General features: G+C 39.3%; 2 protein-coding genes across 2 annotated transcripts in view; both read right to left on the reverse strand.

Annotated features, from left to right (window-relative positions):
• The window catches only part of FNDC7 (fibronectin type III domain containing 7), a 32,029-nt gene extending 22,150 nt beyond the window's left edge, over positions 1 to 9,879 (reverse strand). Inside the window, exons 1-4 of the mRNA XM_061183880.1 lie at positions 9,857 to 9,879; positions 7,342 to 7,384; positions 3,240 to 3,464; positions 2,699 to 2,717 (exon numbers count right to left, since the gene is read on the reverse strand). Of these exons, the coding sequence (XP_061039863.1) occupies positions 2,699 to 2,717; positions 3,240 to 3,464; positions 7,342 to 7,384; positions 9,857 to 9,879 (310 nt within the window). The remainder of the gene's footprint in view (positions 1 to 2,698; positions 2,718 to 3,239; positions 3,465 to 7,341; positions 7,385 to 9,856) is intronic.
• Positions 9,880 to 11,320: 1,441 nt separating this feature from the next.
• Positions 11,321 to 20,522, reverse strand: PRPF38B (pre-mRNA processing factor 38B). The gene is made up of 6 exons (XM_061183770.1): positions 19,958 to 20,522; positions 17,039 to 17,107; positions 16,607 to 16,758; positions 16,466 to 16,526; positions 14,197 to 14,420; positions 11,321 to 13,949 (listed from the first exon to the last, which is right to left on the reverse strand). Exons 1-6 carry the CDS (start codon positions 20,234 to 20,236, stop codon positions 13,097 to 13,099), a joined length of 1,638 nt encoding a protein of 545 aa, XP_061039753.1. The 5' UTR covers positions 20,237 to 20,522; the 3' UTR covers positions 11,321 to 13,096.
• Positions 20,523 to 25,967: the final 5,445 nt, after the last annotated feature.

Here is a 25,967-nt window from a genome sequence, read left to right on the forward strand (position 1 = left end):
AATAGCCAAAGCAGTCTTGAGGGAAAAACACAGAGCTGGAGGAATCAGACTCCCTGACTTCAGACTATACTACAAAGCTACAGTAATCAAGACAATATGGTACTGGCACAAAAACAGAAACATAGATCAATGGAACAAGATAGAAAGCCCAGAGATAAACCCACGCACCTATGGTCAACTAATCTATGACAAAGGAGGCAAAGATATACAATGGAGAAAAGACAGTCTCTTCAATAAGTGGTGCTGGGAAAACTGGACAGCTACATGTAAAAGAAAGAAATTAGAATACTCCCTAACACCATACACAAAAATAAACTCAAAATGGATTAGAGACCTAAATGTAAGACCGGACACTATAAAACTCTTAGAGGAAAACATAGGAAGAACACTCTTTGACATAAATCACAGCAAGATCTTTTTTGATCCACCTCCTAGAGTAATGGAAATAAAAACAAAAATAAACAACTGGGGCCTAATGAAACTTCAAAGCTTTCACACAGCAAAGGAAACCATAAACAAGATGAAAAGACAACCCTCAGAATGGGAGAAAATATTTGCAAACGAATCAACGGACAAAGGATTAATCTCCAAAATATATAAACAGTTCATTCAGCTCAATATTAAAGAAACAAACACCCCAATCCAAAAATGGGCAGAAGACCTAAATAGACATTTCTCCAAAGAAGACATACAGACGGCCATGAAGCACATGAAAAGATGCTCAACATCACTAATTATTAGAGAAATGCAAATCAAAACTACAACGAGGTATCACCTCACACCAGTTAGAATGGGCATCATCAGAAAATCTACAAACAACAAATGCTGGAGAGGGTGTGGAGAAAAGGGAACCCTCTTGCACTGTTGGTGGGAATGTAAATTGATATAGCCACTATGGAGAACAATATGGAGGTTCCTTAAAAAACTAAAAATAGAATTACCATATGACCCAGCAATCCCACTACTGGGCATATACCCAGAGAAAACCGTAATTCAAAAAGACACATGCACCCGAATGTTCATTGCAGCACTATTTACAATAGCCAGGTCATGGAAGCAACCTAAATGCCCATCAACAGGCGAATGGATAAAGAAGTTGTGGTACATATATACAATGGAATATTACTCAGCCATAAAAAGCAACGAAATTGAGTCATTTGTTGAGACGTGGATGGATCTAGAGACTGTCATACAGAGTGAAGTAAGTCAGAAAGAGAAAAACAAATATCGTATATTAACGCATGTATGTGGAACCTAGAAAAATGGTACAGATGAACCGGGTTGCAGGGCAGAAGTTGAGACACAGATGTAGAGAATAAACGTATGGACACCAAGGGGGGAAAACTGCGGTGGGGTGGGGATGGTGGTGTGCTGAATTGGGCGATTGGTATTGACATGTATAAAGTGATGTGTATAAAATTGATCACTGATTAAAAAAAAAAAGAATAAGTGAGTAAGAATAAAGCATGAAATAATAATTTTTAAAAACCTATTGTATAAGCACGGATTTTATGGCTCAGCCAAAAATCTATATCAAACATTTTAATTGCCTTATTTATATTTCCTTTTCTGTGGTATATACAAAATAAGAAATAAAATTTGTTCTTATTTGTGCTGAATTACTAAGAGAGTTTATTGGTGATATAATTGATATTATATGGTTCCTTCAGATCATCTAAATTCCATTGAACATAAGTTTCCATTCTAGGGACTTAAATTTCTAGAATGTATGAACCAGGAGAGGCCTGTAGAGAAATTATCCTTGCCTTCAGTCATTTATTCAAGAAAAATGGTGATCAAATCTCTTAAAAGAAAGCCTTTTTCCAGCTCTGGGTTTTCATTGTCTATATTTTAAGGATGCAATATTAGAAGTATAAAATCTTTTTTATTAGAGAATCTAATCTTTTTATTAGAGAATCTTTTATTAGAGCATCTTTTATTAGAGAATTTTGATCAAAACTGTTTCTAGTTTTCTCCTCTAATTCCTTAGAAGACAAATAAGAAAAGTTATATAAATTAGGCTCTTCACTAAAATTTTGTTTCTTTGACTGGAATGATGATCATTGTAATACTTTACTAATGGTTAACCGTGTTTGAGAAAAGCTATGGCTGCATGACTCTATACATCTCAGTACTCAAGAAGAATATCTTATGAGGATGTATCTTTAAATTTTGATCCATGTATCTGTCTTACCAGTTACACTCACAGTGTGAGTGTTCAGAAAATGTTGAATATTTTTCCTGGTATAGCCTTTATATTTCAGGGTAGCCCAGGAATTAACAATGGAAATTAAAATCAAATATGGGGGGCTTCCCTAGTGGCACAGTGGTTGAGAATCTGCCTGCCAATGCAGGGGACACGGGTTCGAGCCCTGGTCTGGGAAGATCCCACATGCCGCGGAGCAACTAGGCCTGTGAGCCACAATTACTGAGCCTGCGCGTCTGGAGCCTGTGCTCCGCAAAAAGAGAGGCCGCGATAGTGAGAGGCCCGCGCACCGCGATGAAGAGTGGCCCCCGCTTGCCACAACTAGAGAAAGCCCTCGCACAGAAACGAAGACCCAACACAGCCATAAATAAATAAAATTAAAAAAAAAAAAAAAAAAAAAAAAGAACCGTGTGCTCTGACATATCTCAAAAAAATGGAAAAAAAAAAAAATCAAATATGGGGAGGGTAAACTTGCATTTCAGAGAATGTTACCTGTTTTTGTTGAAGCAACCTGAAAAGGAAAGTTTAGAATATTAGAACCATAAAGAAAAACACCATTTGGGGAAACAATAAAACCTAGTAAAACCTAAATCAGAGCAGTAATATACTTAGCACAACATGTTTATACAAAATGTGAGCAATCTTCCAATCCACACACAGTATTTATTTGCACAAATTATTTCCCAACACTCAAATCTACCACAAAGCAATCCTAAATAAAATTGAGAGGATGGAGACAGATCACATTACTGTTTCATTTCTCTCCCTGAATCTGCCTATTGAACTAAGTCAGTAGCTGCTGATGGATTTTTCAGAAATCTTTGTTCTTAAAACATAATGATATTCTTGTTTTCTTTCACTAGTAAATTGCATTAAATTTCAAACACACAAACATATACAATCTTGGTATGCCTCCAAAGTATTTTGATTTCCATCTCCCCACCCCTGAGGCCCTCAAAAAAAGAGAAAGATATTGAATGTATCTTTTTTTTCCCCCTGAATAGTTGCAGGTAGGTCGGAATGGTGAACTCACCATTTTAAGGCAGATAAGACTGAATCCAATCACAGACAAACATTTCACCTGTCCACCAGCCGTCCTGTTGGACTGAGCACTCACATGGCACACAGCAAAGTGGGCAGGGTCCTCTTTGGTCCCCAGGTGGGCAGCACTGTTTGTCGCTGGGATGTGGGGCTGTGATTCTGGGAACAGACCCCGGGAAGTAGCTCCTCCCCTTCTGTGTGTGGAGCTGACCTGTAACTAGGGGCACCTGGAGACTGGCAGGTACAGGTATTGCAAAGACTGAAAAAAAAGAAGAGAGTGGAAGAAAGCTATGCCAAGCGGGTCAAAATGCTACGGTAACATGGGTTTCAAGGTGATGTGTAGAATGCTCCCCTTTTCTATTAAAAATGCTTTTCTAAATAAAAACTTTACGAAACTGTATAGAAATTATTGACATGGTGAAATGATCCTTTTAAACTTGGGGATCCTGACCAGTTTTATTTTTTCTTTTTCACCTTTATTTGTTGTTCTTATTGTTGTTTCAGTACAAAGTGATCGGTTCTGCTGTCGGCTGGTGTGGAGGGATTGGGGAGATGTTGTTTAAGGGTACAAACTTAAAACTAGTAGATAAAAAGTTCTGGGAATCTAACGTACAACATAGTGATTATAGTTAACAATATCGTACTATAAACTTCAAAGTTGCTAAGAGACTAAATCTTAACTGTTCTCAACACAAAAAAGAAATGATAATTATGTGACGCGATAGAGATGTTAGCTAATGCTACTGTAGTAATCATATTACAATATATAAATGTATCAAACTAACACTTGTACACCTCAAACTTATGCCTCAAACTTGACAGTGTTATGTGTCAATTACATTCAAGAAAGGAAGGAAGGAAGGAAGGGAGGAAGGGAGGTTGGGAGGAAGGGAGGGAGGGAGGGGGAAAGGAAGAAAGAAAGGGAAAGGGCAGCAGCATGTCCCTGTGCTGAGAAAGAGAGTGGGAGGTCCTTAATGAGCACATTAAATCCATCCATCCCCAGTACCTCCCTGCCATTTACAAAAGGGATTACAAAAGTGGGGAGGAAGCATATGTTCATTATCTGAATTATTGTAATGGTTTCATGTGTGTATACATATGTCAAAACATTGAGTTTATATTATAAATATGTGCAGTTTATGGTATGTCAGTTTTACACCACTAAAGTTGTTTACAAAAATCAGTCTAACTCAGCGTTCTAAGATCCTTCCACTAAACCACTCCGTCTTCTATGAGTTGACTACTATGAATTCAAGGCATTTTCATTTGTGCATTTAACAAGTATATATGGAGTACCTACTGTATACCAGGCATTGTTCTGGACACTGGGGATATAAACATAAGCAAACCAGACCTCTGTGCTCATGGAAGACACACTCTAGCAGAGGAAGGCCAAAAGAAGCAGCTAACATTAGAACTATCTAATGTCAGGTGTTGCTAAATGTTATGAAGAAAAATAAAGCAGAGTAACAGGAGAGAATATTGAGGGATAGAGTTTAGTTTGTATACCATGGTCAGAGAGGACTTCTCCAGCAATGAGGTGCTTGAGCATGGGCATCAGGGAAGTGAGGATGAGTCCCTTGGAAACCTAGGAAAAGAGCATGCCAGGCAGAGGGAAGAGGAAGGGCAAAGGCCCTGAAGAGCAAGAGGGCTTGGCCAGAGCAACATGAGCACTCACGCTCCCACCTGCCAGAGTGTTGGTGGCTGACTCTCTGGCTGAGTCTTTCTGAGGCTTGCCCTTAGCTAAGAGCTGCCTTGCTCAAAGTCACACCCTCTTCCCTGGGGTGCCCACATCTAAAGATTGGGAGACGAACAAATATAGTTTTGCCTTGCCTGATTTCAGGAGGGGAGAGCTGAACGGTGCACTATGGCATCTACCAGGGTCGGGGTAGGGTGAGACTAGAGAGGCGCCTAGGGAGCAAAATTTAAGGAGGCCCCACTCTCAGGTTCACACAAACCCAGAGATCCAGAGGTTTATGGTCACGAATTTAAAGAGATGCCAGTCAGCATGATTGTGTATTTTTTCTGGTCATGTGCAGGCACAGAGTAGGCTGAGAGTTGTATTTAAGTAGGACTAGGGTATTACTAGACAAGTATGATGGAGAGAGACTGCAGCAAGGGAATTGAGAGTGTTTACAAGGAAGTGATTTATAATATTGGAATGTGGAAACTAAGCTGGGTGGGCAAGGAAGTGAGGCTTGCTGCCATGTCTCACTACCACGGAGGCAGTGGGGACTGCAATGCAGAGTGAAAAGTCAGCAGGAGCAATAGGCTGGAGAACCCAGTGGAGTTAAAGTATTGTCGGAAAGGATATGAGAGGGAAGTAAGCAGAAAATGGAGGAGTTGGTGAGTAGAGGATGGGATGTTTGAAATGGAAACTCTGGAGAAGTTTCAGTTATCGGTGATGGGCTAGTTCTAGGATGTAACCATGGGAGATGGTAGCTGAGGTCAGGTGGAAGAAAAACATCATTGGAAGTCAGGTGATCAAGAAACTGAGAGGCCGGAGAATTGGAAAGATTGTTCAATGGGTACTGGAATTACTAAGAATTCTAACAGTAGTGAGGAAAGAGGTATTGAGACGTTTGTTAAACTCTAAGGATTAAAATACTAGGGGAATACCTTTTGAGGTCTGTGAATGACATGAACAACTGAGGGATAATGGATGGTATAATCTGATGACATGAACTTTAGAGGAGCTGGGAGGTTCAGGGAAGAGGGAGAAACAATGATTTGGAAGTACAATGATTTTATGTTAGTAACTGATTTCTGGCTAATGTCAACTTCTTAGTTGTTGTCAAACAGGTTATGTGTTATTGCTGAGCAGCTCCATGGGGAAACAATGTATATAAAGCACTTGTTTTGTAATATAAATTTACTTTAAAATTTTGAATTATTAAGTTTACCAACTGTCTGAAATTCTCCTTTCAGGAACGGGATTCTACAAAGCAGTAAATGCTTGAGTTTTCGTCCTGAGGGATACAGAGCTAAGACGATGAAGAGGTGAAGCGGTTATAAGAGTGAGTCTGTTTAGGGAATTCCCTAGTGGTCCAGTGGTTAGGACTCAGTGCTTTCACTGCCAGGACCAAGTTCAATCCCTGGTTGGGGAACTAATATCCTGCAAACTGCACGGTGTGGCCAAAAAATAAATAAATAAATAAATAAAATCAAGTTTAAAATTAAAAAAATAATAAGAGTGGGTCTGTTTAAACATTCTTAGTGTACTAATGGGGTAATACTAGGAAAATCAAGATTAGTCAATCATCCAAAGTCCAAGAGAAGGGCTGAAAAATAAAAGATAAAGACAAGGACTTCCCTGGTGGCGCAGTGGTGGGGTGTCCGCCTGCCAATGCAGGGGTCACGGGTTTGATCCCTGGTCCGGGAAGATCCCACATGCTGTGGAGCAACTAAGCCCGTGTGCCACAACTAGTGAGCCTGCGCTCTGGAGCCTGTGAGCCACAACTACTGAAGCCCGCAAGCCTAGAGCCCGTGCTCTGCAACAAGAGAAGCCACCGTGATGAGAAGCCCGCGCACCGCAACGAAGACCCAACGCAGCCAAAAATAAATAAATTTTTTAAAAAGTTAAAAAAAAGATAAAGACAAGGGGTTGGAATGAAAGAGAGAGAAAATGTTAGGATGCTGTATAACAAGTCATCAGCTTTCTAACCCACAATACCTGTGTCCATGTTTCTTGACATCCAACCTCCTTTACTAAGCTAACGTTAAATATTTTAGTTTTTGTTACTTAGTATACAATTCCAGATCTCAAATCTGTAACGCTAGGATTTGTTTCGCTGAGAGTGACAGAAAACCTATAAAGAAAGTGGCTTAAATGGAAGTTTCTTTCTGATATAAAATATTGGAGCAGAGCATCCAGGAGTGTATGGCAATTCTAGTCCATGGAGTCAGAGACCCAGGCTCCTTTCAATTCTTTAGTTGGCCATCTCTAGAATGCGGCCTTCTTTTTATTGATCCAAGATAAAGCTCCAGGTATCATATCAAATTTCTAAGCAGCAGAATTCAGTAAGGGGAGAGGGAAAAGAAAAGATGAACTATATGCCAGTAAGCTCTTAAGAAAGGTTCCTTCTGCCACTTACATCCTGTTGGTCAGAAGTTGGTCTCATGGCTATGTCAACTGAGCTGAAAGGAAAAAAAAAAAAAAGGCATACACAGTCAAAAAATTCTATTGCTATGGAAGAAGGGAAGAATGGAGACTTAACAGTGGGCAGTCTCTGCCACATGAATGAACAAATAAGGTATAAGCATAAGGCATAAGCTTAGGGCAGAATTTGCAACATTTAACAGAAGGCTAAAGAGAGAGAAGTAAGGAGGAAAATGGGATAGATGTGACTGCAGCTAATCTTATAGTTTGGGGAAGAGAAGGCAGCAAGTATAGGGACTTTTCACTTGATAGTCTCTATGTGAAGTGAGTATGAGTATGGAGGTGGAGTAGGGGACTTAAGAAACTAGTGAAGATTTGAAATACCCATTGTAGGGGAAATAAAAAGAATTGTTTAGTGATATAGAAGGAATACAGAGTAGACTTGATTGTCCAGGAAAAGACTGGACACTATGAGATTTATGGTTGTCCTCATTCATACTCCATTCTTCCACTATACCTGTACCTCCCCCTTTTGCTTTTGGGGAGACCATTTCTACCAAGGAAAAGGAATTGTACCTAGGACTTCTTTTTTGACTTCCTTGCCAAGTCCAATCAAGTAGATGACATTTTCTTACTGGTGCCGAGCGCAGATAAGAATTAAATGTCAAGGAAATTGACAGGAAGACCTTCACTGATCAGGGATCCCTGGTGGTTACAATAAAACAAACTAGAGTTAGGCTCATGGTTCCAAGGAAGAGAAACTCAGGCTATCTTATGGGAAACAGAGAAATTGCAAGAATACCCACTGACCATACTGGAAAACAAAAAACGCTAGAAAGCCAGCAAGAAGCGAGGCAGCTTCAGGTAGTTATTTATCGTGGTATCTCTTTCACATGAGCCTCTTCATATCACAACTATACAAGTCTTGTCCATTCTTCTAAGGACTGGACAATTCTTAGCTCTCAGTCAAAATTCTAGAAGGGGCCAGTCTGATTCACTTACATAATTCTCAACAAACTTACTGGGTTGAGTCCTTTATACCGGACTACATCAGGGTTATCAACCAAACTAATGAAGTGGCTCCCTTATGATTGGTATCTTAATCCACTGTATCAGTCAGGGGGGATACAGAAAACACACAGTAATTTGAACAAGGAAAATTTTGTATAAAGAATTACTAACCAGCAACGGGGGATTAATTACTAAGGGTAAAGAAAGCTCTTAAGAATACAGAAATAGCGGCTATAGGAGCAGCCACTACCTCTAGGACTGAGGCAGAGGACCCAACGAAGGAGCAAATTTTGAAGTTTCCATTGCAAGGCTGAGATTCAGATTTTGTTGGAGAGGGTGTGGCTGCAACCCACTGAAGCCCAGGGCTGGAGAGGAGGGCGTGTCAACAAAACTAGTTAGGAAGCCACCCCACTGGGTGTGCCGAGACTTATTGGGAAGTTGCCAGCTGGTGCACCAGCAAGACATGCTGGGAAGCTGGCAGGGGGACCAGTGGACCTGCTGGGAAACACCCTCTTTTGAGGTGCCACTGGGTGTCCTACATGCCACTGGCCCCTACACACTGCAAAAGCAAGAAAAAAGAAAACACACCGAAAAGAAAACACACAATAACCAGGAAGAGAAGCTCCTTTCTTCTGCAGCATCCCTTCAGCATCTTCTGACAAGCTTAACAAAACTTGCCAGCAAGCAAAAGAGAAATATTTAAAGGGCTCAGCTCCTGTATCACAAAGCAGAGCAATGAATGGTGGACTTAGGAGCCAAGAAATAGATAACCGGCACATCCACAAATCAGTGGTGGTCCCTACACAAGGCTCAGTATAATGCAATTTCCCAGAACAGGGGTCAGAGACAGAGCACTTCATTCCGGAAGAAATGTTCACTGGATCAATACTTGGATTGGCTTAGATGAGTCCAGCATCTAAGAAATTTCCTCTTTTGGTACTATTGAATATCAAGGACACTGGTGATTACAGAATTTCTAAATAGGAGGGAAGGAGAGAGGGCAAGAGTACTTCTCTTGCCAGCAAGCACTGTCATTTTTCGTTTTCACTTAGTTTATTCAAAATGTTAGGAATTTATTTGTGGGTGGTAGCTAAATCCACTGACTCAATAGAGAAATAATTCGGCTTCAGAATGGCTAGAAAAAGTACTGACAAAGGAAAACAAGCTTTATAGACTAGCGGACTTTAGGTGCTTGCATATCAGGGAAGCTTTCATGAGGATTTTCCTGATTCTTTTTTTTTTTTGGCCGCACCACGCGGCTTGTGGGATTTTAGTTCCCCGACCAGGGATTGACCCCAGACCTTCGGCAGTGAGAGCAAGGAGTCCTAACCACTGGATTGCCAGGGAATTCCCTACTTTTCCTGATTCTTGTAATAAAACATCATGGCTTGTATGTTACATGAAATGCAAAAAAGGTCAGCTGTTTATCTTGAACAAGTATAACTCATTTTTCCAGTAGGCTGAAAAGACACCACCCCCCAAACCTGAATACATTTTACCTGTGCAATACATTATGGATCATGATTATGTAACAGAAATTCAACTATCAATGCTCTGAGAAACAGAATAATGGATTTCAAGTCAGCTACAACGGTAAAGATTTCCAGTTGATTGTATTCATGCTGTCATGTTTCCTACAGTTGACAAATGTTGATGGCCAATGATCCTAAAGTGAAAAATGCCACTTCAGAACTATTTGCAAGGTTCAAGGAGATCTCACAGGATATGATGAAGGAATTTTAGAGACTATCAAGAAGTGTTCCTTCCCTATAAATTCAGCTCTACCTTAGATGCTGTCATTGGGTTAGCCATTCAAGGCTGAATCCAACATTAACAAGATGATAGAAGCAGATCAGGACCAGAACCAACTTAAAGTCCACCAGCTGAACAATATAATCAGTGAGAACTGACCAACTAGTCAGTTTATATCGAGGCTGCACACTGGAAATCAGCTGAAAAACTTATAAACTGCCAGTGTCTGGGCCTCATTTCCAACCGTTCAAATCAAAAACTACTTCTATTCATAAAGAATAACTTTCAGGGGAAAGGGAATTAAGTGAATGACATTAGCTTTTTTTCCCTCCCACTTTGTCTTTTAAGTAAAAAACACCCCAGCAGCTATTGCCTTTGGGACACTCTCAGGTCCCAAATTTGCTGTTTATTCCAAACTACAAAATACCTAATCACAGATTGAAAAATCTGTAGCTTTCATTAGATTCCTAAATAGGGGCCTATAACTCAGGTTAAGAACCACTACCTTAGAAGAACTAAATCCAACTAATAGATTATAAATTGGGGAGTATTAAAATGCAAATTTTGTATTTAAATCTCAAGACTGATAATATACTAGCTCATGTATAGGATTTAATTGCAAATTGAACATTAGAAAACAGATGAAACATACTGATACATGGAAAGGTGAAATCATTTTAATAAGTTGAGAAAACTGGATGGAGGCTGCTAGTTATATTAAACTATCAAAAGCTTTTTAAGTTTTCTCAGATTGCAAGAAACAATCCTGAGACATCTTTCAGAGCCACTTGTTTTTGCAGTCTTTTAGAAAGCTACTCTCCAAATTAAGTCATGCATATAACCGGCATTAACTAGTAGTATTTACATGTTCTATATACCAAAATGCTCCTCAAAAGCAAACTTTAAAAAAAAATCATAGGAAATCAAATGCTGTGTGATATTTTCGCTTCTATTTAAAATAGTTTCCACTTTTTACCAAAACACACCACTGAATTAATTATATTTCAGGTAGAACTATATTCAAAGGAGTAGCACCATCCATTCAGGTATGCTAAAATTTTCAAAGATAAATCTATTGGCTTTCATCACTCAGGAACAGTTTCTAATTTCTACATGTGTAGTGTTAATTCACTTGATGCTCAGTTTAAAAGATGACTGAATACTCTTAAAAGAAAAAACATAGCATTTTCATAGAAGAATTCCTTCATTTAATGAGATTTTTCTGGAGTTAGGCAGGTACAAATGTTAAGCCCACATATGAAGGACTTTTCCAAATGTACTCCTTTGTTCCATTTAACACTTTTTGCAAGGTGGCTTCTGGGTGCCCATCAGTTGGCCAATATGAACAGTGAGATAAAAGAAAATGTTAATATGGTGTACACTGCGAGGAAGACTCACTTTTAGTCCTAGCAATGACTGAACAAATCACTTTGGACCTCTATTTCTCTGTTCTAAAAAGAAATGGATGAGTTATCTTTTAAAAGTTCCTTCAAGTCCAAATTTTAAATGATTCTAATATGTAATCCAAGTGCAAAGTCCCTCAATAAGGACCTCTGATGTGAAACTAAGTAATCACCCAAAGAACAACCTAGTGACACACATAACACCCAAGGACAAAGGGAACTGCCATTAAGAACTGTAGTAAGGATTACTGGCTATCACATACATCCAATTCTATCTATACATTTAAAATTCACTTGTCATCTGGGCACTAAGATATCCCTCTACACAAAGTGTGACTCTACTAACATTCTATTTCCACAGTAAAAATACCTTATAAATGTTAACAAATGGGGGAAAGCCAACACCCAGGATAAAGGATTTAATCCAGTATTTATTCCACACTCATGATCCTTCTCTGTAATCAGAATACAAGTCATAAGAACAATCTATCAAATAATTTGCTGATTATCTTAAATAATGCAGCATAGCATTACTTTTAATACTTCTCTGTTCTAGATTAAGTTTAAAAACTCAAACAGCAATCTTCATTATCAATAAAAAAAGTTTTGAATTTAAAAAAAGGACACTATATCAAGCTGTTTCATAATTTAAGTATTTTCCATTTATAAAAATGCTTTGGAAGCTTGAGGCTTACATCTATTTCTCTACTCATCTGCCCCACCCTCTCCCAATTTCACGTTAGTATAGGGTTGCTGCAAGAATGCTAGGCTTTCGACATTAATTTCTCCTTTTATATAGTACTTTAAACTCTGAAAAATTCAAGAAAAAGATTACATGTCATGTATTTTTTCAAATAAAAAAGGAAAACTAAGTGAATAAATTTTAGGCATACTAATAGTGTCCCTCTGAGGTAGAATGCTAAAAGGACTTTTGATCAAATCACAGCCTAACTGAAACCTCTGCAACAGAAACTAACTTCTCCTAAATTCTCTCTAAACTATGGAGAATATTAAGTTTAACATATTAACAAGAGCCTTCCAAGATAATATACAGTGGACAAGAATGTTAATCCTACAACTGCTGCCTTCATGTACACTGAAAGCACGAAATTCTCCTATAATAGACATCCAAGATCCATTTTCATAGTTTTTAGCATTCTATTAAGAAAAGCACAGTCATGCTAACTTCAGTACACAAACCATAATCCCACACCTACAAAACAAAAATAGAATTAGTGGCATTTTATTGCCTTATACAAATTTAACCAACATGGCAACCATGCCAACAGAATTAAAACATTTTCAGGACATATGTACAGACTGTACATCTCAAAAACAATTAAACAATAAAATGCAAGAACAATCTGTGCATCATGTATCAAACTCAACAGTTGGGTGAAAACATCAATGCAATAAATGGGATTACAAAGGCACTTCCCTACACAAAAGAGGAAATGAAAATGCAGCCTACAGGGAGCTTGAAGAGTGTGTAACTACTGCACAATCTCAACTTGGGAGGAAAAAAAAAGCAGATTTAACCCAACATTTATAGGATTCAATGTGATCCACTTTTACAAAAAATTTTCACACAGTCTCGTCTTTGTTTTTATGTTGTTTTTCTTGGCTCTCTGATTCTATACTTTGGCTCCTTCGGCGATCACGTTTGTCAGACTGGTCCTTACTATCACTGTGATCTCGTTTGTGGGAACGTTCTTTGCTTCTGCTACGCTTCCTAGACTTTTCTTTGCTGGGGCTATGTTCCCGTTTTCTTGATTTTTCAACACTGTCAGTTCTTCCTTGACTGCCACTTCTACTCCGTTTATTTGATTTTTCTTTACTTTCATTTTTATGTTTACTTGATTTCTCTTTGCTCCTGCTTCTACTTCGTTTCCCTGCATTTCTACTTCTACTCCTACTTCTATGTTTTCTTTCTCTGCTTCTACTTCTACTATGTTTTTTCTCTTTCTTGGAATCTTTTTTGTCATCTCTATGCCGCCTATCATCTTTGTCTTCTTTATATTTCTTTTCTTCTACCTCACCCCTACTTCTCCGTTCCTTGGACCGTTCTCTTGACCTCTCCTTTTCTCGGTCATTACCTCTTTCCTTATCATAGTCACGATCTCGTCTTCTACCTCTCTCATTTTCTTTCTCTCTTTCCCGATCCCTGTCCCTTCTATCCCCTTTCCTATCACGACTTCGACTACGGCTTCTATGTCTTTCCCTACTCCTGCTATGCCTGCGTTCTAGCCCCCGATCAATACTTCGGGATCTTCGCCTTTCTTTTTCCCTTTCTTTGGCTTCACGCTCTAGTCGCTGGCGTTCTTTCTCTCTTTCTAATTCTCGATCAAAACTAGAAGACCCATGGCCCTCCCGATGATGGCTTCTACTTCTGGATCTTCTTGGGGACCTCCGTGGACTCAGTGATCTCCTTGGAGACCTAATATTTAGGAAAGTGGGGGAGGGGGAGAAAAAAACTTGAATGAATAAAACATACCATAAAAATTTAACTTCCATCATTGTTACATGTTAAGAATAATTAAAGCAAAATATTTGCCTGTTCTCATTTACAGATGCATAATTTTGTTGAAAATGCCCTGAAGGGCAGAAAGTGGGGAAAAGGTGACAAATAGAACCTTTGTGTAAAGCATATTTTAAAAATAAGTGTAACTCAAGAGTTACATCACCTTGAACGCCTGCGTTCAACATGTCTGTCTATTTCCTCAGCACTTTCCTTTCCATCTTTCTTGATTTTTCTTGGTCGGGTTTTAATCTGTTGATCGATATTCTTCTGAACTGGAACCGGAATTCTTGGAAACAAAGTAGAAAACCACTCCAGTTTTGTGAGAAAAGACCGTAGCATTTCTCCAATGGTCATTACACAGCCTCCACCAGCCTTCACATCTAGGTCCTACAGAAACACAAAAGATACCCTGGCCGTCAAAAAAAATTATCTCAATAAACACAAGAATACTATAAAAATATAACCATCTTTGGAATCTCAAATACAAAAAAATTCTAACAGAAAAATTTCAATTTGTGTACCTTTCTAATCTGGTAATGAATGATACAGTGAAATATCTGGGCTTAGTGTGTGCATGCAGGTGAGAACAAACCCTGCAGCCTCATGGACAGAAAGAGAAGTGACTTCACTCAGTTAACAAGAATATGAAACACCCCCCTACATTACTAAACTATTTGGAACAATCAACAATTTACATTCCACATACCTACTAGGTATATACTTTATTTCTGTGGACACGTTTGCACACATCATTCCTAGCAGTGTAACCTAGCTACATATGAACTACTTCAAACAATTCCTGTCTAAAGATTATCTTTTAACAGCTCTAATATAAAATGAAGCCCTAATAAAACTGGAAGCAATAGCAAACCAACTGCCATGAAGCAGTGAGGTTTCTAATTTAGAGTTATGTAGAAAATAAATAAATGAACAAATAATTGGAAACGCATAATCCATGATGACCATTGTCTCTGAAAAGGGTCATTACCGCATGAAGGCCTTCTTGCTATGCCCTCTCACAGCTCAGGACATGTTAGTCAGCTATTGTCAGTCCCAAACCTATAGTGCAAGCACACAAGGAAAGTGAGATTTGTTATCTAAACAGGAAAACAAGAGCTAAAGGTAAAACTGCTTGCACTCACACACATTTAAGTGTTCAGATATACAGTATTTCCAAATATAATCGCTGCAGATATCTAAGGAAGAAAACAATAAGTTAGCTTAAACAGAGAGCCTCAGGTTTGTAAACACAATAAAAAACAGATTAAACAGAAGCATTCAGAAACAAGCCTAATACCAATTATGAAGCGGGACATGCTTTTTAAATATAGAAGGGAAAAGCGCCTCAGCCTGAAAAATCTCATCTAAAAAGAAAAAAACTTTATAGATTGTGATTTATCACCTAACACACTTTTGGCCTCTTCTGAGATATTAAACAGCTCGTAAATAGGCCAAAAAAATGCAGAGAAAAATTCTCCATGTCTACATGAGTGAGATTGTTTTAGCTATGCATGTAATAATAAAAACACACCAGAAAGATTTCCATTAGAACTATCCTTTAATTCAACCAATTCTTTGGATAAACGTTTTAAACAGGTCGACTAAAACACCACTCAGTTTACTTTATGAACCTTAAAACATAAAGTAGTGGTGGGGATTGATATATGGACAACAGTGCTCATTGTTAAGATCCTTTCGAGATCTTGGACTTTAATACATGTATGATTTAAATCTGACACAGTAATGTTTTCTAACGTAACTTTCTGAACATATGTAACAAGCTCAACCTTATTAAGCTTGAATGGCAAGCTAGTTTCATAATTTAAAAAAAATTCTAAACTATTAAAGAAGGTTTCCTTCCAACTTTATAAAAATGTATAGTATAAAAGAGTTAGAAAGCTGGAATTGAAATATTTTGATCACCTCAAACAAGTCATCTAAACCCTCAGCCTATTTAAGTTCCACCCAGCTCCTCAATTCTGCATCCCTATGCAAGTGGGAGTATTAATGTTTGGAAGAAGTTACAGGATAAAGAACTGAAAAGTTCCAGAAAAAAACCCAATAATTAATATTTCTATGTGCATGTCTTACCATCTCAATCTTGAGCATGGCCAATTTTAAAAACTCACTATCAACTGTACAAGTCAAGATCAGTACAATACACAGAACACAATTAGGAAGAGAAAATTTTTAATAGTTACCAAAATACATCTAAACAATTTTGAAATGTGAAAATCAAACTTAAGAAATTTAACCTAAGACATATAAAATCCACCCCAATCTTAGTAACAGGACATTAATTCCAAAAGTATGTGAGTGAAATAAATTTAAGCACAGAAAATTCTGGAAGATGTTAAACCACCAATATATAAAAGATTATTAAAAAATGAGAGTAATCAGAAGAAAACTAACTATTACCCTTGTTGACATACCTCTTCATCATCAAGGAAGGATTCAAACCAATCCCATAGATCTGTAGGGGGCTGTGTGTACCTAGAATTATGAAAGAGTGATTAAGCTTAGGTCAATTAAAATGAGATAGTTATTGAAAATGTAGAGAAATGCAGGCTCACCTTATATACATAAATCCAAGGGCTCTAATATATGGAGAGTCTGTGTGTGTTATAAGACCCATCACTTGCTTGCGAGTTAACTTCAGAGTAAATAATTTGTATAACAGGCAAAAAGCTGTAGAAACAATTCCTCCTGTCCCAACGCCTCGAACCTTTAAGGAAAGGAATTAAGAAAGAGTTGTAAAATAATTAACAAAGATACTTAAAACCAATTGATTAATCCTGTTAGGTATTAATAACAAGATATAATCCAGAACTGAAAACAGAGCATAAAAAAATGTTTTTCTAACCCCACAGAACACTTGAATTTAGATTTTTAAAAAACACAAACTAATTGTAATTTGGTATGAAACTGAAAGACTTTCAGTTTTCTGAACATAAACTTAGTTATCAGACACAGAAAAACTGAAAAATGCACGTACTTCTACTTACCCCTCCGCACATCCCTGTTTGGCCAGCTGTTTTCCTGCTTCCTTTCTCCCATGGTTCAACATGTGTGACCTGAAAATAGAAAAGAGAAACACAACAAACATTCATACTTCGAATTTTTTTAAACAGTATGATTCGAGTAAACCCCAATCCATAATAGAGCAGCTCTTCTAAAAGTCTGGAAGTTGGGTATTTTGACATGATGTATGTATTTTGTTTACACACATTAAGTATGTAAACCATCTTTGAAAACTGCTTATTTAAATAGCATTAATAAAGCTACTAGGGTTTAACAAAACCTCAACAGGTTTACAGCAGAAATCCCATTAAAGTAGCTTTGTAGAGAGCAGATACATGTGGAGACAGGAAATGTCTAGTCTCATACACTTGTAAAAAAAAAAAATGATAATAATCAATTTTGTATTTTATTATGAATTGCTTAAAAAATAATTCTCATTTTAAAATGGATTTAATGCTCCAACTTAAAGCAAAAAGTATTAACAAAGTTTAAGTATTTATTCCAAAAAAACCTTTCAAATAAGCTTAATATTTCAATTTTATGGTGATTTAAAATTCCACATTATAAAATAAGGAAGAAACTTGAAGAAAGCATGCTAAAACAGTAACAGAAATTACTTCTGATGCAAAATCATGGAACCTTATTCACACATTTTTTTAAAACCACAATCAGGCATTATGTTCATTCCTGATTGCAGATGAAGTTACAAAGGCCATACCTACACGTATGTCATTCTTGTTACTGTATACTTTATTTTCAGCCTAATTATAGGAACTAATTCAATTTTTTCCCAGAATATAAACTATCAAAAACTGAGTAACTGTGACTTGTTATGTTGAGTATGCTCAAAAATACAGGTCTTTGCTAAGGTGGGGCACCCTATAAAAACCACATACTTCACCTAAAAACAGCAAAGAAAGAATATTAGCTCTACAACAGATATGACAAAGGTATTTTAGAAAGATAAGATCCATATTTGTTTCTCAACTTGAAACAACAAAAATGAAATCCTGTTCGTTCATTATGTATTTCTAAAACCTTATTTCCACCCACCCATGATTACACGCCATAGTCTTTTTCAGTGGCTTCAGACAGAAAAGCATGCACTTAAATGTAAGCACTACACTATTTTGTTCAGTGTACTACTGCACTGCTTCACTGTTTCATCTTCTTTCCCCAGCTTGCTGTAAAAAAGATGCTTCAATTCCTTAAAGGCTAACCAAAGGGGTGGATGCCATACAAAATCGAGTTACAAAATTGGAAGCCTACGTATTTCAATGATTATTTGATATGGACAACAAAACCCGAGTCTTTAGTTTTATAACTAAATTTAAGTAATTTGTAGTAGAATCTTAAGTGTTTCAAAACACAGTATGTGAAATTTGAAAACAAGCTTTTCCTCTATCGCATTAACACCTGCCTACGTTATTAAACAGAACCTGCCACAAAAAGAGCAGGAACCCTATTTTCAACTGATTCAAGTTTACTACATAAATAAAGCTAAGGGTTAAATATTCGCCATATTGTATCCATTCTGAAAAAGGCCTTACCTTTTAAAAAAACTAGTTCACAGTATTACAATTACTTACAATACTCTTGTAAGAGAACACCAAAATTTCAGTTTACTTTATATACCCAAAGTTGAACTGTATTCTCAAAATAAGATCTTCTATCAAAAGTAACTAATATCTCAAAATCCCTCAGTAGGCCTTAATTGGGGAAAAGGTGGACAAAACAAAACCTACAAGCAAATAAAGAAAATTTCCTTAACACCTCTACAGATATATTCAGGTCACGGAAAATACTTTATGTGGTCTGTCAAGTGTTTTTAAGAGTCAATACAGGCAAAACGGATTGTATTATATCAGATGTCCTAGTTTAAGTATTTAAAGATTGTTAAGACTTATTAATATCCTTTAAAATATAAATTTACCTTAGGAGGCCTGGAATATATTTTTAAAACTACATAATTTGCAGGTAAGTGGAGAAAACCTACCAAATTCGTGAGGAAAAGACCAAAACCAATGGCCAAAAAAAAAAAAAAAAAAAAAAAAAAAATCTAATTAGCCGTTCATTTAACCAGGGAAATGCATTTATGGCGATTGAGCATGATTAATAATGCATACCTCTACCTGCGACCCTGGGCTGCTCCGAGCCTCGCTGCAAGACTGAGTCAATCCTGCTAACGAAACAAGAACTGAGACAAGAGTGCAGTGAGGAGGCGCCAGGTGAGCTCCCCAGCACAGCCAAGCCAGCACCGACCCTGCCGCAGAAGCCCAGGGCCCAGATAATTCTAAATAAGCCCAATGCACAGGTGACTGAGACCACTTACTCCTGACTTCCTGCTGCGAAAATTTCCAGGCCTTCGGTACATCTTTTTCCACTTGTACCTCTCCACCCTCAACCCTCCCACCCCACCCGACAAACACACTGACCATTTCCCTGTCTGGATCGGACAGTGAATACCAACAACACGAGGCCAACACTGAAGTCAATACACGCCCTGGCCCGGGGTGAGCGGGAGAAGCACCAACAAGTTGGCGCCGCCGAGTAGATCCACGTCAAAATAAATAAATTTAAAGCTGTAAACTGGAGAGACTTCAGTTACTCGTTTCTCCTCTCCCCCACTCCTCCCGTCCAACTCCCCCCCCAGGGGCGGGCTGGAGATTAGGGGAGGAGAGATCAATGGCGGCGGGCTCTCCCGGCCCTAAAAATCTGAAAAGGAAATGAGAGGGCGGCCCCAGTTTGACCCCTCCCTGGCGGAGTACTGGCCACAGCTTCCCCCTCCGCCCAACCCTCCCCCATCTACAAATGATCAGACCTCGGGGGCCGCCTCCGCCCGTTTCCTCCGTACCCCCTCCTCGGAACTTAGTCCCCACCTCCCAGGTCCAGACGCTTCGTACCTTAAAGTAGATCTCGTCCACCACCTCGTGGTAGGTCTTGAGCTCGTAGAGCTGCACTTTGAAGTAAGGCGACGACAGGATATTGGTCAAGATCATGGGGTTGAGATTCATAGTCTTTTCGTTGCCCCACAGCGGCAGCACATTGCCCTGCTTGCCCGAGACTGCCGGCTTGGTGGCGCCACCGCCGCCGCACTGCTGCTGCTGCTGCTGGGCCGCGGCTGCGGCCGCCTGGTGCTGCGGCTGCGAGTTGCCTGTCAGCGCGGGACTGTTGTTAGCCATGTTGCGGCGGAAGGAAGGAGGGAGGGAGAAGGGAGGGGGAGGGGGCCAAGCTCAATCTCGCTCTTCGGGACAACGGTCCGGGACCCTACTCCATGGAACGCCGTCGGAAGATGGGGCCTCCTCGCTGTGCCCCAGCCGGGTGAGGGAAAGCAACCGGGACACCGACGAATGGACCCCGCGTCGAGAGCAGAGGCCGAATCGCGGGCCGCGAGAACTCCAAGCAGAAAGCGAGCCGGCGGCCTGGGAGCGCGATCTCTTCCGCCAACTGCCCCTGGGAACAAGATGGCGGCCCCGGCGGATGTGACGCCACACGCCCCAGAGTTCCAAGCTTAGCCGGCGGCCAATCAGTGACGCCCAGGTTGGCTGGCGATTCCTCTTCCTAGTTCCGCACGTTTAGTGCAAGCTGTGGTAGCGGCGCTGGCCTCAGCTGCTTAACTCTTAGGACGTTTGTGCTCGGAATTTGGGGGCCGGGGTGGGGTTTTTAGGTCCAATATGTATGTTTTAATGTTTGGACTGCGGCCCCGGTTTCTCCTGTCGGAAGCCGAGCAGGGAAGGCGTTCGCATGGCTGTGTGCTGGCCAATTCGTGACTCTTGACTCCTGTGGAGTAACCGAGTCTCCTGAGTTCACAGTTTTCGTATTCTCTGGAAGGGCTGATAGGACCTCACACCTTCATGTGTGATTCCAATGCAAAGTCTTTCTGTCCTGCGCTAGGCTGTAGTGTCCGACTGGAGATCTTATTATTTGAGCCTAAATTTATTCAACAGTAAGGGGATAACGTCTTGCTTGGCTGTTAAAAAAGCATTTTAGCATTAAAAGAGCTACTGTACCTGTAGCGCCATTTGTTACATGACTTCTTTCTTCCCTACTCGAGTACTTCCATTCTGCGGATGCACTCTGAGTGAATGGGGATAGAGGAGGTGGAAGACGGTGGTGGGTACGAGAATGAGTCAGAATCGGTCTCATCTCTCAAAAGCTACTGTTAACCTAGAGAAGATTCATGGTGTTTGGGAGCTAAGAGAAGGCTACAAAAGGCACTGAAGTTTCTGCAGGTATTCATGGACTGGGCAGTTTTATTGACAGCAGCCTGAGTATATATAGAAGAAGGGAAGATCAAGCTTGTTAGACGGTAAATAGTCTGGTTGACAGGAGCCAGGAAATATGCTTATGGGAGAGTAATGACTAGAGAGGAATTGGGCCACCTAAGTGCCTGGAATGCCAAGATTAAACATTAGGAATTTTTTTAAAAAATTTATTTATTTATTTATTTATTTTTGGCTGTGTTGGGTCTTCGTTTCTGTGCGAGGGCTTTCTCTAGTTGCGGCAAGTGGGGGCCACTCTTCATAGCGGTGCGCGGGCCTCTCACTATCGCGGCCTCTCGTGTTGTGGAGCACAGGCTCCAGACGCGCAGGCTCAGCAATTGTGGCTCACGGGCCTAGTTGCTCCGCGGCATGTGGGATCGTCCCGGACCAGGGCTCGAACCCGTGTTCCCTGCATTGGCAGGCAGATTCTCAACCACTGCGCCACCAGGGAAGCCCTGAAACATTAGGAATTTAATGACATTTAAACCCAAGGGTTACATCTATGACCCCAAAGTCACTTTAAGATGCTAATATTTATAACATTCTCTGGCTCCAATTCATTCTTCACAGAGTGTTGCCAGAGTCATCGTTCCAAAAGTGCAGCACTCCCTACTCAAAACCTTGGATGGCTCACTCAGTGTTATCCTAATTGCCAAAATCCAATGACGTTTTTCATTCTCCATCCTATTTGATTGCTCATCGTGGCACTTTTAATCATTTATTCTTGCCTAGGAACTGTTGAAGTAGAAAGTTTGAAGGTGGAGATCTTAATTTGTGGCGTATACACAGAGGAGGGGAAAGGGATAAGACAGAAACCTTAGGGAAAATCCACACCTGATGAACTTGAACCAGCAGGAGAGAAGAGACAAGCAGAGAGGTAGGAGGTAAACTGGGAGACAGTGGTATGACAATGCAAGGAAAAATAAATGAGAAATAAATGAATGATTGGAGTGATTAATATTTATAGCTGGGCAGTACAGAAGTGATCATCCTGTTTAGTTCCTTTTACATTGGAGAACTAAAGCTTTCAGAAGTGGTTTTTAACTTCCTAGTAATTTCTTGTTGTTCTATACATTAGTTTATACCAACTTACTTCCCAAGGAAAATAGATGATCCAGCCTCTAATGAGTTACTAAGTTAAAAATACAATGAAGGGTCTTCCCTGGTGGCGCAGTGGTTAGGAATCCGCCTGCCAATGCAGGGGACACGGGTTTGAGCCCTGGTCCGGGAAGATCCCACATGCCGCGAAGCAACTAAGCCCGTGCGCCACAACTACTGAGCCTGTGCTCTAGAGCCTGCGTGCCACAACTACTGAGCCTGAGTGCCACAACTACTGAGCCCGTGAGCCACAACTACTGAAGCCTGCACGCCTAGAGCCCGTACTCCACAACAAGAGAAGCCACTGCAGTGAGAAGCCTGTGCCCCGCAACAAAGAGTAGCCCCCGCTCACCACAACTAGAGAAAGAGCGTGCGCAGCAATGAAGACCCAACACAGCCAAAAATTAAAATTAATTAATTAATTAATTAAAAAAAATTTTTTTGAGCCCAGTTCTTCTTCCTTTATGTGTATTTTTTGCCTTGGTAATAACTTCTTTGAGTTTACCCAGTGACACTAATTGCCAAATCCTACTAATTGCCTAAATCTTTAAAAATTCATTTACCCCTACACTCTGAGTGAAAAGCTTAGTAGAGAGGTTGAAGTTTGATATCTAAGTTTCAGTGGCATCAAACTAAGTATCAAACCAGGTAGTAGGATAAAGTGTTTGACATATTCAATGAATCCCTAAAACAGTCTGAATATATAACTATTATCCCCATTAAAAAAAGTTACATTTAACTTAAGAATACTACATTGTACATAGATAAAGCTGGGAAGTTTTGGTTTGCTTTGTTTTGACACATGTACCCTCATTGTCTTAGTCTTTTTGGGCCATAACAAAATACCACAGACTGGGTAGCTTATTAACAACAAAAATTTATTTTTCACAGTTCTGGAGTTCTGGAGAGTCCAAGGCCAAGGGACGACTCTCTTCCTGGTTCATGGCTGACCCCTTCAAGCTGTGTAATCACAAGATTATAGGGATGAGGAAGCTCTCTGAGGTTTCTTTTATGAGAGCACCAATCCCGTTGGTGAGGGCTCCACCCTCATGACTTAAGTACCTCCCAAAGGCCCCACCTCCTAATACCATCATCTTTTGGGGTTAGGGTTTCAAATTCTAACTTCAGGGGTTAGAATTTTGAGGGAGGCTCTTAGGTCTATCTCAGTACCCATTAAACTATCACCACAATCAAGGTAACAACCATACATCACCCCCAAAAGTTCTCTCGTGCCCTTTTGTAATCCAATCTCTCCTTCCATTTACATCCTCAGCAACCACTTTCTGTCAATATAGATTAGTTTGCATTTTCTTGAATTATAATAAATAAATGCAGTCATACACTAGGTTCCCTTTTTACCTGGCTTCTTTGACTCAGAATAATTTTGATATTCATACTTGTTGCTTGTATCAACAAGTTGTATGTGTGTTTGTTTTATTTTTTAAAATTTTTTTTGTATTTTATTTTATTTATTTTTTTATACAGCAGGTTCTTATTAGTTATCCATTTTATACATATTAGTGTATATATGTCAGTTCCAATCTCCCAATTCATCACAATTGGGAAATTTTTTTACTGAGTAGTATTCCATTGTATGGAATTACCACTATTTGTTTATCCAGTTATCTGCTGGTAGGCATTTGGATTTCCAATTTTACACTATTACAAATAAAGCTGCTATGAACATTTGTGTACTAGTCTTTGTGCAGATGTTTTTGTTTCTCTTGGCTAAATACCTAGACATATGATAGGTATATGTTTAACTTTTTAAGAAACAGCCAAACTGTTTTCCAAGGTGATTGCACCATTTTACATTCACACCAGCAATGTATGAGAGTTCCAGTTGTTCCGTATCCTCATCAACACTTGGTATGATGAATTTTTTTTTTTAATTTTAGTCATTCTTAAGGGTGTGCAGTGGTATCTCACTGTGGTTTTAATTTACATTTCCCTTATGGCTAATGATGTTGAACATCATTTCAGGTGCTTACTGGCATTAGTATATCTTCTCTTGTGAAGTAACTTCAAATCTTTTGCCCATTTCCTTATGCGTTTGTTTGTCTTATTGAGTTGGAAGATTTTTTTACATGATCTGGATATAAGTCCTTTGATACATGTGTTGCAGGATTTTCACACAATCTGTGCCTTGCCTTTTAATTTTATTAATGGTGTCTTTCAAATAGCAGTTTTTTATTTTAATGAATTGCAAGTTATCAAATTTTTGTTTTGCTTATGATTTGTGCTTTTTTCATTCTAAGCGCTGCCAGCCTTAACGTTACAATGATATTCTCTTATATTTTCTAAAAGTTTTATAGTTTGGGATTTGACACATTTTGAGTTAATTTTTGCCTATGATGTGAGATAGAGTTGATTTTCATTTTTTTTCCACATGGATATTCAGTTGATCCAGCACCATTTGTTGAAAAGACTTATTTCCCTATTGAACTGCTTTAGCACCTTTGTCAAAAATCAGTTGACCCACCATGTATGGATCTACTTCTGGATTCTACTCTGTTCCATTGATCTTTATCTTTTCACCAATTCCAAACTACCTCGATTACTGCAGCTCTATAGTAGGTTTTTTAAAAAATTTATTTTATTTTTGGCTGCATTGGGTCTTTGTTGCTGCGTGCGGGCTTTCTCCAGTTGTGGCGAGCAGGGGCTACTCTTCGTTATGGTGTGCGGGCTTCTCATTGCAGTGGCCTCTCCTGTCATGGAGCACAGGCTCTAGGCGTGCAGGCTTTAGTAGTTGTGGCTCGTGGGCTCAGTAGTTGTGGCACACGGGCTCTAGAGCGCAGGCTCAGTAGTTGTGGCGCATGGGCTTAGTTGCTCTGCGGCATGTGGGATCTTCCCAGACCAGGGTTCGAACCCATGTCCCCTGCATTGGCAGGCAGATTCTTAACCATTGCGCCACCAGAGAAGCCCTCTGTAGTAGGTTTTGAGATCAAGTAGGTTAGGTCTTCCAACTTAATTCTTTCTTTTAAAAATGTCTTTGGTTACTCTAGGTCCTTTGTGTTTCCATCAACTTCTTTCTTTCTCTCTCTCTCTCTCATTCATTCATTCATTCATTCATTTATTTATTTATGCTGCACCAGGTCTTAGTTGTGGCATGCAGGCTTCTCAGTTGTGGCATGCATGTGGGATCTAGTTCCCCCACCAGGGATTGAACCCGGGCCCCCTGCATTGGGAGCACAGAGTCTTACCCACTGGACCACCAGAGAAGTCCCTCTATCAATTTCTTTAAAAAAAAAAAAAAAAAGCCTGGCATGTAGAAGGTGCTTGATAAACATGTATCATCTATGACTAAATGAGTAAAGAATTAAAATAATTGCCATGTGTAACTAAAATAACATAAATTAGATGTTCTAGTGTTTTGAACATTTTATTGTTCAAAACAAACCACAATTCTAAAGTAACAAAAGAAGCCATTGACTAAAGTACCCAAGAACTAAAAATCTGAAACAATTCGTAGGTTGTAATAACAACAGTCAAAGATGTTAGACAAATCTACCCCTGTTTCCTTGGTTATGATTTCAAAGTACTGAATCAGATG

This window comes from Eubalaena glacialis, chromosome 3 (genome assembly GCF_028564815.1).
Source record: "Eubalaena glacialis isolate mEubGla1 chromosome 3, mEubGla1.1.hap2.+ XY, whole genome shotgun sequence".
Taxonomy (NCBI): domain Eukaryota; kingdom Metazoa; phylum Chordata; class Mammalia; order Artiodactyla; family Balaenidae; genus Eubalaena; species Eubalaena glacialis.

Bases quoted from the DNA above. Each gene is read 5' to 3' on its own strand.
- PRPF38B (XM_061183770.1), bottom strand. From the start codon at position 20,236: ATGGCTAACAACAGTCCCGCGCTGACAGGCAACTCGCAGCCGCAGCAC. The intron at 16,759-17,038 runs GTAAGTAGAAGT...CTTTCCTTAAAG, and splicing joins AAACAGGGATGTGCGGAGGG to GTTCGAGGCGTTGGGACAGG. The intron at 14,421-16,465 runs GTATGTCAACAA...GTGTTTCTGTAG, and splicing joins CCTTCCTTGATGATGAAGAG to GACCTAGATGTGAAGGCTGG.